Below are 15,592 nucleotides of genomic sequence, written 5' to 3' on the forward strand. Positions count from 1 at the left end.
TTGATGGGTGCCATGATCCCATTGGTACAGGGGAACCAATGTGCACTCCCTGCCCAGAAGGCTGATGGAGTCCTGAGCTGCATCGAAAAGGGTGTGACCAGCAGATGGGAGAGGGATTCTGCCTCTCTGCTCCACTCTTGTGAGACCCCACCTGGAATGCTGCTTCTGGCCCTGGGGTCCTCAGCCCAAGAAAGACGTGGACTTGTTGGAGAGAATACAGAGGAGACCACAAAGCTGATCCAAGGATGGGAGCGCCTCTTTTAGGAAGGTAGCCTGAGAGAGCTGAGGTTTGTCAGCCTACAGAAGAGAAAGCTCTGGGGAGAACATATTGTGTCCTTCTACTATCTTAGGGACAGGTGAGGGGAGATGAAGATTTTATGTGCACAGATAGTAAAACGACAGGAGTTTTAAACTGAAAGAGGGCTGGTTTAGATTAGATGTCAGGAAGAAATTCTTTACTCAGAGGGTGGTGAGGCACTGGAGCAGGTTGCCCAGAGAGGTGGATGCTCCATTTCTGGAAGTGTTCAAGCTCACACTGAATGGGTGAGCATCCTGATCTAGTGAGTGGTGTCCTTGCTCATAGGAGTCAGGCCAGAACTAGATATTCTTTAAGGTCTCTTCCATCCCAAGCCATTCTGTGATTCTATGGTCCTGCTTGCTGCAATACCTTCAGGAACCCTCCTGTCTAGGAGTAAGATGATCTGAAGTCGCTTTTATTCTCATTCTTCCTCACAGACCTGCCACTGCCACCTCCTCCTCCACCTGGAGAGGATGCAAGCTTCTCCTCAAACTGTGCATTTCCACCACCCCCACCACCCTTTGAAGAGCCTTTTCCACCAGCCCCAGATGAAGCTTTTCCTTCTCCTCCTTCTCCACCTCCTCCTCCTCCACCAATGTTTGATGAAGGACCTCTGAGCAAGGTTCCTGCCCCACAGGTGAGTGAGGTCCAAGGAAGTGTGGTGTGTGTGTGTGATGCTCTGTGAGGTGAGACAGCTTCTCGCTACTGTCTGAGCTCAGCAGCAGGAAGCCCTGAGAACCTGGGAAAGCAGGAAATGCTACCAGCCACTGGATCAGCACAGGTTAGGGTCAGCTGGCTGGGCCACAGCTCTGAGGGGAAGGACCTGGGGTTCCCTGTGGACAGAGAGTTGAATGCAAGCCAGCAATGCTCCCTTGTGGCAGTGAAGGCCAGCCACACGCTGGGCTGCACCTGGGAGAGAAGGACAAGGATGGTGAATACTCCTCCCTTCTGTGCTGGTGGGGCTGCATCTTGGAGGACTGCATCCGGTCGGGCTCTTCCGTGTATTAACCCCTCTGGAATACTGATTGAGATGCAATCCAGTGAAAGGTCACAGCAGCCTTTGGGGTTGGAGCAGAAGAGGCTGCCAAGGCAGAGGTCTGGCTGGAGTCTGCAATACCTAAAGGAGGGCTGGAGAGAAGACAGATTCTTCTTACTCAAGCACAACAAGGGACAATGGACAGAAGTGGCAAGGGAAGTTCCCCTTGGACAGAAGAAAACAGTGTTCCACTCCAAGGGTGGCTCATTGCTGGCACATGTGCTAGAAAGACTGGGGAACCTGCATCATTGACAGTGCTGTGAAATCATCTGTGTGAGGCCTTGAGCAGCCTGGTGTTGCTTTGGAATTAGCCTTGCTGTGAGCAGAGTGTTGGGCTACAGATGTCCGGATGTCTTTTCCCACCTAAATCTGAGAGCTTCCTTGGGCTGTGCATTTTCCCACTGTTGGTAGACCTTTGAGACTGTGTCCTCTTCGTCCTCGCCAGCTTTTTATCCATTCAAAGCAAGGAGCAGATCTGTACCAAAGTCCAAAGTATCAAAATATGCTATTGGAAAGAAATAATACACCCATTTCTGTGGCTGGTCCTGTAACATGCTCTGCTCCCTTTTTCCTCACGGATGGCTGTGTAGGTACGTGGCAAGATGAGCAGCGTTGATCTTGAGATTGAATCACTGTCTGTAATGTTGGATGACATGGAGAAGAATGACCCCTTCAAATCCCGGGTGAGCTGTCCAGAGTGTTGCAGGTAGAAGAGGAGGTGCCTGGTTTGCTGAGCAGAGGTAGTGAGAAAGATGCTACTGAAGATTAAAATATGTGGATAAACCATAGCATGGAGGTGTTGGTGAAGGACTGGAAAATGTGGATCTTGCAACTTGTCAGTATTGCTAAACATGTCAGTGTGGAAACCCCTCACGTTCTGGGCCTGGGATAGCTGCTGGCTGATTCACTGCTATAGATGGCATATTTTCTCTTCCACCTTGCTGATACCTGCCTGTTTTCTCTCTGCTGCTTCTCTTTACAGATAACTCCGGGATCCACAGGTTCTCTGGAGAAACCATTGGCCCCAAAAGCCCCTGTGGAAATACCATCTGCACCCAAAGATGCTCCTCCTTCCTTTCCTTCCAAATTCACGCCAAAGCCAAGTGGAAGCTCACCTTTCAAGCCCCCTGGGGTGGATTTGAACCCCACCCCAACCCCATGGGCAGCCCCACAGCAACGCAAGGAGCCCCAGGCACCAGTCCCTCCACCCTCTTCTCTCCCTTCTGCTCAGCCTGCCCCTAAATTCACCCCATCTTCTGTTGCTGGCTCTCCTAAGTCTGTGTCCAAATCAGGTGACAATGTTCCAATGGCTCCCTCAAATTCTACAAGATACCCTACCTCCCTTCAGACTCAGTTCACAGCCCCTTCACCTTCAGGCCCCTCCTCTCGACCACAGCCCCCCAATTTCACCTATGCCCAGCAGAGGGAAAAACCCCAAGTGCAGGAGAAGCCACGCCCAACAGAACAGCCTGCTGCTGCAAGAGACACGGTGAGGGAAAGAGCCCTGGGACTGGTGTCTTTGGGCAGGCACACTGGGAGTGAAACTGGGAGGATGAGGGTGGATCTGCCCAGGCTGTGGGAGGCTGTTACCCCTCTGAAGGAGAGATGTAACTATGGAGGTTGTAGTGCAGAGGGGTAGGACATGTGAAGGTGGGAAGAATCAAGCACATTGGATGGCAGATTGTTCCTAGAGATGAACAGGGAGGACCTGTACAGGCTGGGGAAATAGGTTAATTAGGGACAAGGTGGGAGGGAGTCTGTCTTTTGGGATTTAATGTTTCCTCTTCCTGCAGCATAGACCCACAGGTTCCAGTGCAGACCCACCTAGGGGGAATTCCTGTCTGACAATGAAGGAGGTAGAAGAGCTGGAGAAGTTGACCCAGAGACTAATGAAGGATATGGAGCATCCACCCCCAGCAGAGGCTGCAACTTCTGGTGTGTGCTTTGAATGGACAGCAGTAGGATCAAGACTGTGATGGGTTTTCATCTCTCCTGATCCCTTTCCTCTTCCATTGACAGAGCTCTGTGGCTTCTGCCGGAAGCCCCTGTCACGAACCCAGCCAGCTGTGAGGGCCCTGGACCGCCTCTTCCACGTGGAATGCTTCACCTGCTTCAAGTGTGAGAAGCAGCTGCAGGGGCAGCAGTTCTACAATGTGGATGAGAAGCCCTTCTGCGAGGACTGCTATGCTGTGAGTCACTGGGGTGAAAGCTGCTGGAGGGAACTGAGCTCACTATGGTTGTTCTGTCTTGCTTTCCCTTCCTCCTTCCATCTTTGCTTTCTGTGGTGTCGCCTCACAGGGGTGGCAGATTGGATTCATGTGTCTTACTTGTTTTCTTTGGGCTCAGAGCACCTTGGAGAAGTGCAGTGTCTGCAAGCAGACCATCACAGACCGGATGCTGAAGGCCACTGGAAACTCATACCATCCCCAGTGCTTTACCTGCGTGATGTGCCATACCCCCCTGGAGGGGACCTCTTTCATTGTGGACCAGTCCAACCAGCCTCACTGTGTGGATGACTACCACAGGTATGGAGAGAGCATGTGCATGTTGTGTATGAGAGAGGGCAGATTCCCTCACACCTGCTTCTCTTTGCTGCAGCGTGGGGGTGGGTTGCCCATGTCATCTGTCAGACATGAAGTTAAAAATGAGTCAGCAAAGTATGAAGATGTCTTTCCACCTAAACATTTATTATTCCTCTGCTGCTAATGCCGCTGAACTGCACTGAGAATCCTCCCTTGAATGTCACCATGGTGGTCATGGTCTCCTCCATGGTTCTGTGTTGCAGGAAGTATGCTCCACGCTGCTCAGTCTGTAGTGAACCTATCATGCCAGAGCCTGGAAAGGATGAGACAGTGCGTGTTGTTGCACTGGAGAAAAATTTCCACATGAAATGTTACAAGTGTGAGGTAAGCCTGGTGGCCCCATTCCTCCCATGTTTCCTGTGCCCATCACCAGCAACTGGACACCTTTGTTGTCTAGGCTGACCCAACACTGAAGTTGTTTTGAAGGAATCTGGAATGTTTTTGAAGCATGTTCAGAAAAAGATTAGACATTCACAGGAATGAATACAGGGACTGTGCAGGGTTGTTGCATTCCCTAACACCCCAATACATCAGCTGTTTTATCGGGGGGGAACCTGCTGGGATTGCTCTCCCCTCAAAACAGCATCTTCCATTAGCACCACCAGGGACAGAGCAGTGGGCTGCGAGCGATCCTGACCCTGTGGGGGCATTTCTTATGTCCTTGAATGCCTTCACCCTGTTCTTGGCTGTCACTGAGCTTCCTCTTCTTTACCTGTTTAGGACTGTGGGAAGCCCTTGTCCATTGAGGCAGACGAGAATGGGTGCTTTCCTCTGGATGGGCACGTGCTGTGTATCAAGTGTCACACCGTCCGTGCCAAAACAGCGCGCTGAGGAGCTCGGAGGGGGCATTCCCTCGAGACCCCCGCACTCAGTACTCCTCCCCTCCCTGCAATTGTCCTACCCCTCTGCCTGACAAGGCAGACTGCTACCAATGGAGACTGTACCAGCACAGTTTTTCACTCATGTAGGATTCACTGCTCCTAGACTTCACTCTGCACACCCACCAAGAAAGGACCTCTTCTGCCACCGCTTCCTGGCCACAGCGTATCCCAGGCTGGGGGCTGTCATCAAGGTGAGTGCACAATCGCTGTTCCCTCAAGACTCTGGAGGAGAAAGATCAGCCCTCCACCACCTCCTGGTGGAAGAAGCAAGAAGGGCCTGGTGGCAGGTGCTGGGAAGGGCTGAGAGCATTCTTCAGTTCCATGGAGCCAAGAACGATGATTTGACTTGAGAAGGTGGAAGCCTGCATCTTGGCACCACTTCTGTCTTTCATTTTATATCTTGTGACACCTCATTATCAGGATGTCTTCCTCTGCCTGCTCCCTCACCTGGGTTAGAGTGTGGAGGCATAAAGTAGTGGGAATCTGTTACTGTTGCTGGAAAAAGCTAACCTGCTATAGCTTTTTTGTCTCTAATGGATTTTACTGGGTAACTGTCTTGTCTTTTTTTCCCTTAGCCAGATTAAACTGGCAGTGTTTGAAATACTACTCTGTTTCTGAGTTTGGAAGCTTTTTAAAAAAAAAAATCTTCTTCCCCTTCCCAAAATGAATTGTTTCCCAGTGTGGTTTCTGGACAGCCAGGCTGGGAACCAGAGTAGCAAAGCAGTCCAAAGAATGCATGTTTACAAATAGAGGCCGTCAGAAGGACGGGCAGCACATGGTGAGGAGGCGTCTCAGTGCGTGGATGAGGATTCAGCAGACTGAGGAATGTCTTCTGTTCCAGTAGGGTTTCTTTCACTGCTGTCAGTGAAAGCCGCAGTGTAATTTGTAATTGCAATGTACTGTCTGGCTCTGAGCGTTACTGCACCGAGCCCCATTTCCTGAACTAGAAACTGTCTCAAACTGAACAAACATTTTGAATAACAGCACTGTCCAACCACTGTTTGCGTTCAATAAAATGTGTGGGTTTTTTCCATTAACCTGTGTCTGCTGTGTTTGTTCAGCCACCCATGGGAGTTTGCTGTCTTTGGCAGTAGAACTGCCATTGCACAGCTTTTTTATACATTGCCAAATGTATATAAGGCTATTCCACCCAGCCTCCCAGAGAGCAGGAGTCTGAACGTGGCCTTTCTCTCTCCACCTCTTGGTCTCCTTTCCAGACTTCTATTTTCTGTACCTGAAGAGTAGCTCTTGTTTAAAACAGTGCAAGACTGCAGTTCAGTACAGCAATATTGTAGTCTGCTTTACATATCACTCAGAGATGGGTATTCCAGTGAGATGGAAGTGGATTGTAATAAAAGTGCACTTTGTTTGCTTTGTCCCTAACTATTGCCCCTCAGAAAGTGTTTGTGGTTTATGGTTCTAAGCATGGTATTGTGATGGTCCCTGCAGATGAAACTTCTCTTTGTGGTAAGCACCAATGTTTCTACACTTCAGAGACCTGAAACCTACTCTTGATCTCTTGCCAGTTTGGGGAAGATCTTTAATGACTCCTTGTAAATTGATCCAGTAAATGTCTTGATGTTTTCTGTAGAATGAGTAGAGAATAAATCATCCATTTATTTTTCTTACTGTAGTTGTTGCTAGTTTGTAGGCATTTCTGTGAGAGGCTGTTTCTAGACCATGTTATCAAAAGTTTGTGCCCACAAACACCAAGGAGTGCAGGGAAGAACAGTGCTGGGATAGAGAAGCAGTAATTCTGCTCCTCCCAGAACTATCAGAGCACCATAGCCTTGGTGTCCGGGTAGGAGACCTATCCAGTGGAGTCAATAGGATGGGATTACCTTGTGGGTTAAAGGGAAGTTTCCCCTCTGAGGGGCATGGGTTGTGTAGGGGGGAGATCAAAGGCAGGAAACAGGAGTGATCAAGGATGGGAAGTGCCATGGGGAAAAACTGACAGGAAGAAGGCACAGGGGGAGGTGGCTGCACGTACACAGTACACTTGTCTGGCCATGCCCTGTGTGTCATCAGTGCAATCTGTCCTGCCTTCATAGTAGCATTTTTGTTGTACTCTGTATGGGATCTGTTCAGTGCAAGTGGATCTGAATGCCAACAACTGGACAGACCTGAGTGCATGTATCCTGTGTGGGTGTGTATGTCCTTGTGTTGCTGCCAGCCAAGTCAGAGTAGCTAGTGTGTAAGGTAAGAGATTTGAGAGCCAGGACGTGGTATGGCTGTGGGTCTGGCTAAATGCTGTGAAGACGTGTGGGAGTGAGCTGCTCAAGCTCTTGGGAGCCACTCGTGGGTCTGGAGACCAGCTGAAAGAGAATTTGCACCTGAGTGTGAGGACACTGGGAGACCAGGGAGTCCTGGAGCCAGCTGCTGGGTAGAGCCAATGCCTAAGGCTAACTCCTGGAGGGCTCGGTGTGTGTGTGTGTGCATGTCTGCATGGGCTGCAGGCCTTGAGGATTTGCTTATCCTGGTGCTAGCAACTGAGGAGAGCAGCTCAGGCTCCAGGGCTTGGATCCAGCTGCAGGATGGTTGGTCTTGGGCACTAGAGGGATCCATTGTGTACTTGTATGTGTTTCCCTCTAACAGGTTCATCCTGATCAGCCAGAGCTGGGAAGAGGATTAGGCTGTGCTGTGCTTGCATGTCTGCTATGTTCTCTGCCTCCGGCCAGTCATGCACGGTGTGTGTGTTTATAGACGTGCACCCATTATAGACTTGGGGATTTTCTGTGCATGACTGCCTATTGGGAATACATGCTCAGGCTTGCTACTGGCTGTACCCTGAGGACATGGAACTGAACAGCCTTTTCACTACCAGGCCAGCTGATTCAGCAGCTTCTAACACTTGAAGTTGGAAGGGACCTCCCTGCCTAGAGCAGGGTCAACCACAGCAGGTTGCTTTTTAATACCTTAAAGGACGAGATCTGGATAATCTGTTCCAGTGTTAACAACTCTCACAGTAAGTTTTTCTCACCTTCAAACAGAATGTACTGCATTTTGGTGTGTTCTCACAGCTGCTTCTTTTGCTGGATACCACTCAGGAGTGTCTGGCTCCTTTTTTACTCCCATCAGGTATTTATACACAATGATAAAAGCACCCAAACATTCTTCTTTTGAGGCTGAACAGCTTCCAGCTCTCTCAGCCTCTCCCTGTTTGTCAGATGCTCTAATCCCTTCAAAACCACAGTAGCTTTTCACTGGACTAGCTCCATTAAGTTTATATCCTTTTTTGTACTGGGAACCCCAAAATTGGACACATCACTTCAGGTGTCTGACCAATGCTTAAATGAAGAGGAATAATTGCCTCCTTCCAGTTACTGGTGATGCATTAGTTGAAATGCAGCCCAGGTGCTGTTGTCTTTTTTTGCTAAAGGGCTCAGGTGCAACTTGCTGTTCACAATAACCAGCGAGTCCTTTCTTCCAAAGTTGCCTTCCAGTCCCCAGCTTGTACTGGCGCCCGTGACTATTTCTCCCCAGTCGTGAGGCTCTGCCTTTCCCTTGGTTCAACTTCCTGAATCTCCTCTCTTCCTCTCTTCTCATTTCTCCCCTCTGTTAAGGTGCCTCTGTGTGGCAGCACAGGTACCTGATGGATCAACCACTCCCACTTCCCTATCACCTGCAGTGACAAGCCAAAGTTTACATGTGCGTGACACAAGCTCATAATCTTGTGTCAGCCTCATCAGGGCTTATCTGCTAGCCTGGGTATCTGCCAGGTAGCAACTTTACTGACTACCTGTACTTGATGTTAAAGACATCTATTGCTAAGACTGATACTAAAAACTAGAGCTGAGTAAAAACTAATACTAAAAACTACTAAAAACTCAGAGCTTTGCTTTTCAGCTCTCTCTCTTGCTATAGTTACAGTGACTTGAGTAGCCATGGTCTGTGTTGAATGGAAACCAGCTTTCTTGCATCAGGTTGCAGTTCTTTGGATCTCTGCTTCCTAGCCCTCCTGTCACCTATGGTTAAGCAAGGCCTTCCCAGAAGCAGCACTGTTAATTTATAGCCTTAAGAATTTAGAGCACTATACAGTTATGGAAACACTGTTATCTCTAGCAAGTCACATTGCTGAATGTGTAGCACTCACCTTCACCAACCTAGACTTGAAAAAGAAATCTTGAGGTAGCTACTCTTCCCGAGTGGGAGAAAGAAAAATTCTCACTGATGTTCCTGAGATTTTCTCCTGGACAGTCTAATCTGCAGGAGAAAGAAGTACTACTCACATGTATTTCATCAAGCACAGCAGTAGTTGCTAATATTTATGATTTAGGAATAATCACAGGATCTGTAAAACAATGGACTCAGAAAGATATGCCTGCAAATGGGTTGAAAAACAAATCTGAAGTGATCAGCTGCAAAGGTATCCTTTAATCCTAATGCAATTGCACTTCCATGTTACATCTGCAGTTAAATGGACAAAGACCATTGGCTCAAACAACTAAACATGTATGTAAGGACCCTGCTGGGACTCATGATATGTATGCTAAAGGTCTCAATCACATTTGAAATAAGCCAAAGAATTCCAACACACCCTGCTCTGCCACAGGTTTATTTACAAAATATTATTTACAGACTATAACTGTCTTGAGATCTGATAAATAATAACATTTCCTCCACAGAGAAGGAGTAAGACAGACCACCTACACATTTTTCTGTTACAAATACCCTATTCCAGCCAAACAAGACTAGTGTCTCTTTCAAAAAGGGGCAGAGAAAAATGGAAATGTATAGGGTTTTCTGTCCACGGCATAAGAAAAGGTATTAAGCAGATTGGAGAGATGTAAATGTCCCCACTGAAGTGTGCGTGTGCAAAACAGCAACATGCTGAGGTGATGTGATCACACAAGTTACTGCGGGGTGTGCTTCTACTCCCAGTTTCTCCTCCAAAGAAAAAAGTACACCACAGGATGGTGTTCAGGCAAGAACAACTGCATTAAAAAAATATATGCCTTACCAGCAGCCTTGTGAAGACTGAATAGTTTGTTCCTGATGCAAAATAAGAAAGACAGAAAGGTGCTGAAGTGAGAAGGAATGTATGCCAAGGAGTGCATGAGCCCTGTTTCTACCTGTCTGTATTCTTGTGCCTGCTCCCTGAATGTCCCAGTCTATCTTGAGCCCTCATCTCCAATTTAAAACATTATCCACCACCCTCCACCCACTTTGTATTCCATGTGATGTACTGAGGGTCTGAAACTCCAGTATGAGGACTACAGGGCCCACTTAGTCCTGCACAAAGTGGACTGCAGAAAACAGAATATTTTCTAAGACCAGTGCTCTGAAACATACTGATGGCTGCTGTAGAGCTAAAGCAAGGGGGAACAGAAATGAGAGCAGGTGGTGTTGCCTCACGAGCTTTTTCAGTTCTGGCTGTTTTGCTTTGCTTGTCCAGTCACTCATTTGGAAGCAATTGCCATAGGAATGATTCCAAGTGATATCTGGTAAGGATGGGCATTTTTCAAGCTTAAGAATGCAACGACTGATCACTCCTTAAAGCCTTGGATGCTGCACAAGATCCTCTTCTGGTGGCCTGGAAGTGACACTCCCATCTGTTTCAAGTCCCTGAAGGAAATGGGAAAAGAAAGGAAAAAATGAATAGCTATTCTTGTTCCTTAGGGACAAGGGTGGGGGTAAGGGCAGAAACAGTTACCAAGCATTAGTTCAGACAGCTTCCTTTTCCTCAGTGCCTCCTAGTGCACCTACCTTTTCTCTAGAGGGAAGAAACTTCTAGATATTCCTGCCCTCCCCTGACTATCTCTGCCCACCCAGTCAACTGACCTCTTCTACCTCATGGCTAGGCCTGTGCTCCCAGTAAATCAGGACTTGTGACAGGGGCCATGTCTCAACCATTCAGCAGGTCTGTGCCTGCTCATTTGTTTCATGCAACTGTCCTGGTTGGAGATGGCTGAACATCCCTGACAAAATAACACAGCTGTGTTCTGAGTCCTTCTGAGGAGCCCAGAAAAGACTTGCTGTATGACACAACAGCGCCTGGCTGATGGAGTGAGGGGGTATTACTAGTCTATATGGAGTTTGTGGCAAGGAAGTTAACCTACAAAGTCCTGTGAGAGTGGGGAGATGATCAAGTTAGACATCTGTTTGTGTCTCACATGAGTTCAGAGCAGCTGAAGACCCCTGAAGAGCCTCAAGCATGGACATAGATAATTGGGGAATTTGTCTCATAGTTTGTGCTGCTCCCAGTTCTGTGTTGATTCTTCCCTTTTAGGTCAAGAAGCCAGTCCACTCCCATTTAACTGCATGGAGAAGGAAGGAGAGAAGCCTTCCAAGTAAATATGAGTGCCTGTTGAGATCGCACAGGGATGAGCACAGCAACTTGTACGCAGCCTGAGGTGCTCTGTGGGAGCCTGGCGTGCACTTACTCAGCAGTGAGCTCCAGAATGGACTCCATGGTGTCCAGGCCAGCAGTGCGGAAGTTGGAGATGTAGCGCTTCATGCGAATGGATTCCAGCCACTCGGGGATGGACCGATAGGGGATCCCATCAGATCCACTGCAGCTGGGGAGACGGAGCGTTACCCTAGGGACACAGAAACCCTTCGTTAGCCAGGCAACCACCTGAAATGGACAGCACTAGGAGACAGTAACCAAAGGGGGAGCAAGCACCCTCCTGCCAGGGCTGAGCCAGTTAATCTGCTCTCTGCGCAGTGAGGCTCTGCCCTCTGTCACCAGGAGACAAAGATGACCACTATCTGCTAAACACAGAGCACTCAAGGTGCATCTTTCCAGTCTGCATGGCCCTCACTGCCTCTCCTCCTGCTGGGGACAGGGAGGTGAAGTGTCCCAGTTAACCCCTCCTCCTCTGGTGACAGCCTCCTTACCTGGGATCAAAGTCTGCAACAGGCCGGAGCAGCTGGGGACTTGAGATGAAATGTTGCAGCTGTGCCCGGATTTCCTGGAAATGAGGCCGCCTCATCCGATCGTGTGACCAGCAACTCTTCATGAGTTCATAGAGGATAGATGGGCAATCCACAGGCGGGGGGAGCCGGTACCCATCCTCTAAGCTTTTCATCACCTGCACAGAGGACACAGAGAAATCTGGCCAAGAGCAGAGAGTGCAGAAGAGGAGCCAGAGGAAGAGGAGCCAGAGACCTCTGGGAGCAGCCATTCCCCACTTCACAATGCGCAGCCAGGGAGGGTTTGGTGTAGATTACACACATATGACACAGGGTTTGGGCAGCACGGCACAGGTTCAAAACACTTAAGGGATGCCAAAAATTTAAGTGGCATATACATGTGTTTTCAGTCCTTTACTAGTTGAGCTCCCATTTGCTTCTCAGGACATGTTCATGAGAAGTGAGGAAAAGTGAGGACCAAATGATCCTGGCACAGTGAGAGAAGGGGAACCAGGCTCTGAGGAATAATTTAAACAGCATGTGCTGAGCCTAGAATAAGACCAGATATAATGCACCAGAGCCAGAAGAAGGAGAAAACAAAAGCAATAGAAAGTATCCCCAGATCCAAATGCCATGGCTGATTTAAACTCTCTTTAATCTAGCTTCTTGCTGTTGTTGACACCTCAATACTTATTGCCCTTGACTTGGTTGCACTGATTTTAAGCAGGGAGGGAAACACAGTAGTTATGTGTTCAAAAGAAAGTCAAGACTGCAGGCTGAGGTAGATCTACAAGAGTTTTTCCCACATGCCTCATTTATCTTTTAAATCAGCTCTTGAACTCAATGTCTTTTACCTCTTGATTGGTCATGTGCCCATATGGCTTGTCACCAAATGACAGCACCTCCCACATGACGATTCCAAAGCTCCAGACATCACTGGCTGAGGTGAAAATGCGATGAGCAATGGCCTCTGGGGCTGTCCATCGGATAGGAATCTTACCACCCTGTAAAACAGCAGAAACATAGTGTATCCAGCATATATCACTGTGTTGTATTTCTCCAGTGTTTTCATGCAAGGACCTTACAAAGTGGTTCAGAGATTGAGCCCACTTCATTTGAAGTGACATGTAACCACCCCAGGGAAATTTCTCAAAAGGAGAGAAATATTCTTGGAAAGTATATGAGTTTAAGCCCTCTGTTCAGTTGAACGCTACACAAAACCTCTGCTGTGGGAGTAAGAGCCTGACACCAGTCACAGCCCTGCTTTGAAGGACACCATGCATTAGAATTACTGGAACTTTCATTGAAAGAGACATGGAGATGACTCTAGTCCAAAACTCTGATCACAGTGAGGCTATCTTCAAAGCTAGATTTAGTAACTGAGCCAAAGAGATCAGACCTCTTATTTTGCTTCTGAACCATCCACACCATGACTTGCAATTTTACTACAGATTTTCCTCAGAGCCTACAGTTTATTTACAAGGCTGAAAGACTGGGTTTGCATTACCTTGGTTTCATAGGTTCCCTCTGCATCATTCTCCAAAATTCGGGAGAGACCGAAGTCAGACACCTTGCACTGGAGACTGCGTGTTACCAGGATGTTGCGAGCAGCCAGATCCCGGTGCACGTAATTGTGTTCTGAAAGGTAGGTCATGCCAGAGGCTATTCCCTGCAGCATGCTCACAAGCTGCACAGGGCTAAATTTTTCCTCATTCTCCTGCATGGAAGAAGAAGAAGTGAGAGAAGTGACATTGATCCGCTTGGTTTCTAGTCTCTGACCTTATCAACATACAAAAGTGGGCAGTGGTGAACAAGCAAAAAGGCAATGCTGCAGCCCAAAGGCCCCAACAGGTTCTCACTAAGGGACTGGTGATGGTCTCCAGTCATCATTAAGCAGTCGTATTTCAATTACCAAGGACGCCACTCTTGGTAATTGGACGTCACTGAACAAACTGGATGGCATTAAGCTTCTGCTGCTGACAGTGGAATTGTCAGTAAGCAGAAAGGAAGTGGATGTCAGGATCTTCTAGTTTTATTTTAGGGCCCTAAATCCAGGTCAAGTGCAAGTTCTGGCAGTACACAAGCCTATTAGAGATTGGACTTTCTCACCCGGAGGAAGGTATCCAGTGCTCCATTTTCCATATATTCAGTGATGATCATCATCGGCCTCCCTTGAGGAAGACAAGAAGGTTTCAGCCTTTTTCTAATTCTCCTACTCATGCCTTTCAATGCTATCCATATTCCCCAAAACAGAGAATGATGTCCAACCCCAGTTAACACCCCCACTCCATTGCCACAGCTGGCTGTCCTTCTCCTTACACATCTCCCAATGATCTTGTACTCCTCCTTGTATTGCATGTATGACCCTGCAGCATCCCTCCCTATCCAGACTTCTCATCTACTCACTGGCCCTGAAAGACCTCTCCTAACACTGCCGCAGGACTCTGTTGGAAATCCATACCTCTCCTCCTTTCCTCATTCTCTGACATGACAATGCCTGTCTTCTCCCAGAACAGCCTCTCTGACAGCAAATTCTCTAAGGCCTGAGAAATGTGCCAGTTTCTGCTCTCATCCCAGGACTCTCTCCCACACACTCTTACTTACTTTTGGTGACAACTCCCTCCAGGCGCACAATGTTCGGGTGATTGAACTGCCCCATAATCGTCGCCTCACGCAGAAAGTTCCACCACTGTGAGTCTGAGTATGTTGACTTCAGAGTCTTGATGGCAACCACAATACGTTCTTTCCCTGGGAGTCGCAGGGACCCACGATAGACCTCCCCAAACTCCCCTGAAGACAACCAGAGGTAAAATGTCACAGATGAACTCAAAGATAGGCAGCAAAACAACAGTGTGGGGAAACTGAAAGACAGGGAGAGCAGTAACTCACCCTCTCCAATCACATTCTCCATAGTGACGCAAGAGACATCCAGTTCCTTCGTGAATTCCAGCACGCCTCTGCTGGGGTCATCATATGGTTGCAGGTCTACATAGGGTTTCAACCAGACCTTCTCTGTGGTAAAGGAAAACAAACAAGCAAATTAATCTGTCACCTCTTTGGACAACCTTTTTAAAGCACAACTACAAAGGCAGAAGTGAATCTATGGACTTCTGACAATGGCAGTAAAAAAATTTACCAAACCAAGGCTGAAGATCAGAACTGTTGTAGGAAGAGGCACATTACATCAGAAAAGCCATGCCAGTGTCTGGTTTCAAACTAATGTTTCTTTTCATTCCTTCCAACACATTCCCCCGGTTTTATTACCCCTTTGAACCTCACCTCTCTCAAAGCCCGAAGTACTGTATTCCGGCCGTGCGTGTCTCCGACGAGCCCTCCTGGAACATCAAAAACAGTCGTGAAAATAAAATGGTCAGCAGATAGCAAAGGGAAAAGCAAGACTTCCAAGGTGTCTGCCCTAGCTGATTAGGAACAGAGTTCAGGGTAGCACAGAGCAAAGTGGGACCAGACACTGCACCTACTTGGAACAGTACAGCTGCCAATAAAACGTGATGCTTCATTAAGAAATAGAGCTTTGTTTTCATGAAGGGAGTTTTATGCTGAGTTACAGATAAATTTCTGATTATATCATGTTTTCTGTACACTTTCAGTAGTATATCTGATCTTCTTAAAACCAAGCAACAGCAGCCTTATGGACATTGAGGAGGAAAGTAGAATTCTGTATATGGGTAAAGGACCCCAACAGTAATGATATATGGAAAATGGTTTGAAATTACTGGATACATGGATTATCACTCAACTGGTCAGCAGCTATAGAAATGATTGTACCATAACAATGTTTTTATTCCTCTGTCATGATAACAATATGATACTGCTGGATTATAACAAAACTGAGAAATCACAACATACTCCTCTGTTCCCAACAGCAAACATTATCTTACAATATCAATCCCTCCAATCCTGCTAATCTAAATTATTTACT

At 47.7% G+C, this 15,592-nt stretch overlaps 2 protein-coding genes across 6 annotated transcripts in view; one reads left to right on the forward strand and one right to left on the reverse strand.

Moving 5' to 3' along the window:
* Positions 1 to 5,834, forward strand: part of ZYX (zyxin) — a 29,079-nt gene extending 23,245 nt beyond the window's left edge. For all 5 annotated transcript variants that reach the window (XM_054270087.1, XM_054270088.1, XM_054270089.1 and 2 more), the window contains exons 3-9: positions 736 to 935; positions 2,317 to 2,823; positions 3,128 to 3,269; positions 3,354 to 3,523; positions 3,681 to 3,859; positions 4,120 to 4,240; positions 4,637 to 5,834. In XM_054270087.1, coding sequence (XP_054126062.1) covers positions 736 to 935; positions 2,317 to 2,823; positions 3,128 to 3,269; positions 3,354 to 3,523; positions 3,681 to 3,859; positions 4,120 to 4,240; positions 4,637 to 4,747 — 1,430 coding nt within the window. In that variant the 3' untranslated portion in view covers positions 4,748 to 5,834. The remainder of the gene's footprint in view (positions 1 to 735; positions 936 to 2,316; positions 2,824 to 3,127; positions 3,270 to 3,353; positions 3,524 to 3,680; positions 3,860 to 4,119; positions 4,241 to 4,636) is intronic.
* A 3,411-nt stretch (positions 5,835 to 9,245) lies between these two features.
* Positions 9,246 to 15,592, reverse strand: part of EPHA1 (EPH receptor A1) — a 33,825-nt gene continuing 27,478 nt past the window's right edge. The window contains exons 10-18 of the mRNA XM_054269684.1: positions 14,932 to 14,987; positions 14,542 to 14,664; positions 14,257 to 14,442; positions 13,762 to 13,823; positions 13,160 to 13,369; positions 12,507 to 12,656; positions 11,638 to 11,831; positions 11,181 to 11,336; positions 9,246 to 10,362 (exon numbers count right to left, since the gene is read on the reverse strand). Of these exons, the coding sequence (XP_054125659.1) occupies positions 10,284 to 10,362; positions 11,181 to 11,336; positions 11,638 to 11,831; positions 12,507 to 12,656; positions 13,160 to 13,369; positions 13,762 to 13,823; positions 14,257 to 14,442; positions 14,542 to 14,664; positions 14,932 to 14,987 (1,216 nt within the window). The 3' untranslated portion in view covers positions 9,246 to 10,283. The remainder of the gene's footprint in view (positions 10,363 to 11,180; positions 11,337 to 11,637; positions 11,832 to 12,506; positions 12,657 to 13,159; positions 13,370 to 13,761; positions 13,824 to 14,256; positions 14,443 to 14,541; positions 14,665 to 14,931; positions 14,988 to 15,592) is intronic.

The sequence above is a fragment of the Melozone crissalis genome, unplaced genomic scaffold, assembly GCF_028551555.1.
Source record: "Melozone crissalis strain CALT ecotype California unplaced genomic scaffold, PUWL_Pcris_2 ptg000008l_1, whole genome shotgun sequence".
NCBI classification, from domain to species: domain Eukaryota; kingdom Metazoa; phylum Chordata; class Aves; order Passeriformes; family Passerellidae; genus Melozone; species Melozone crissalis.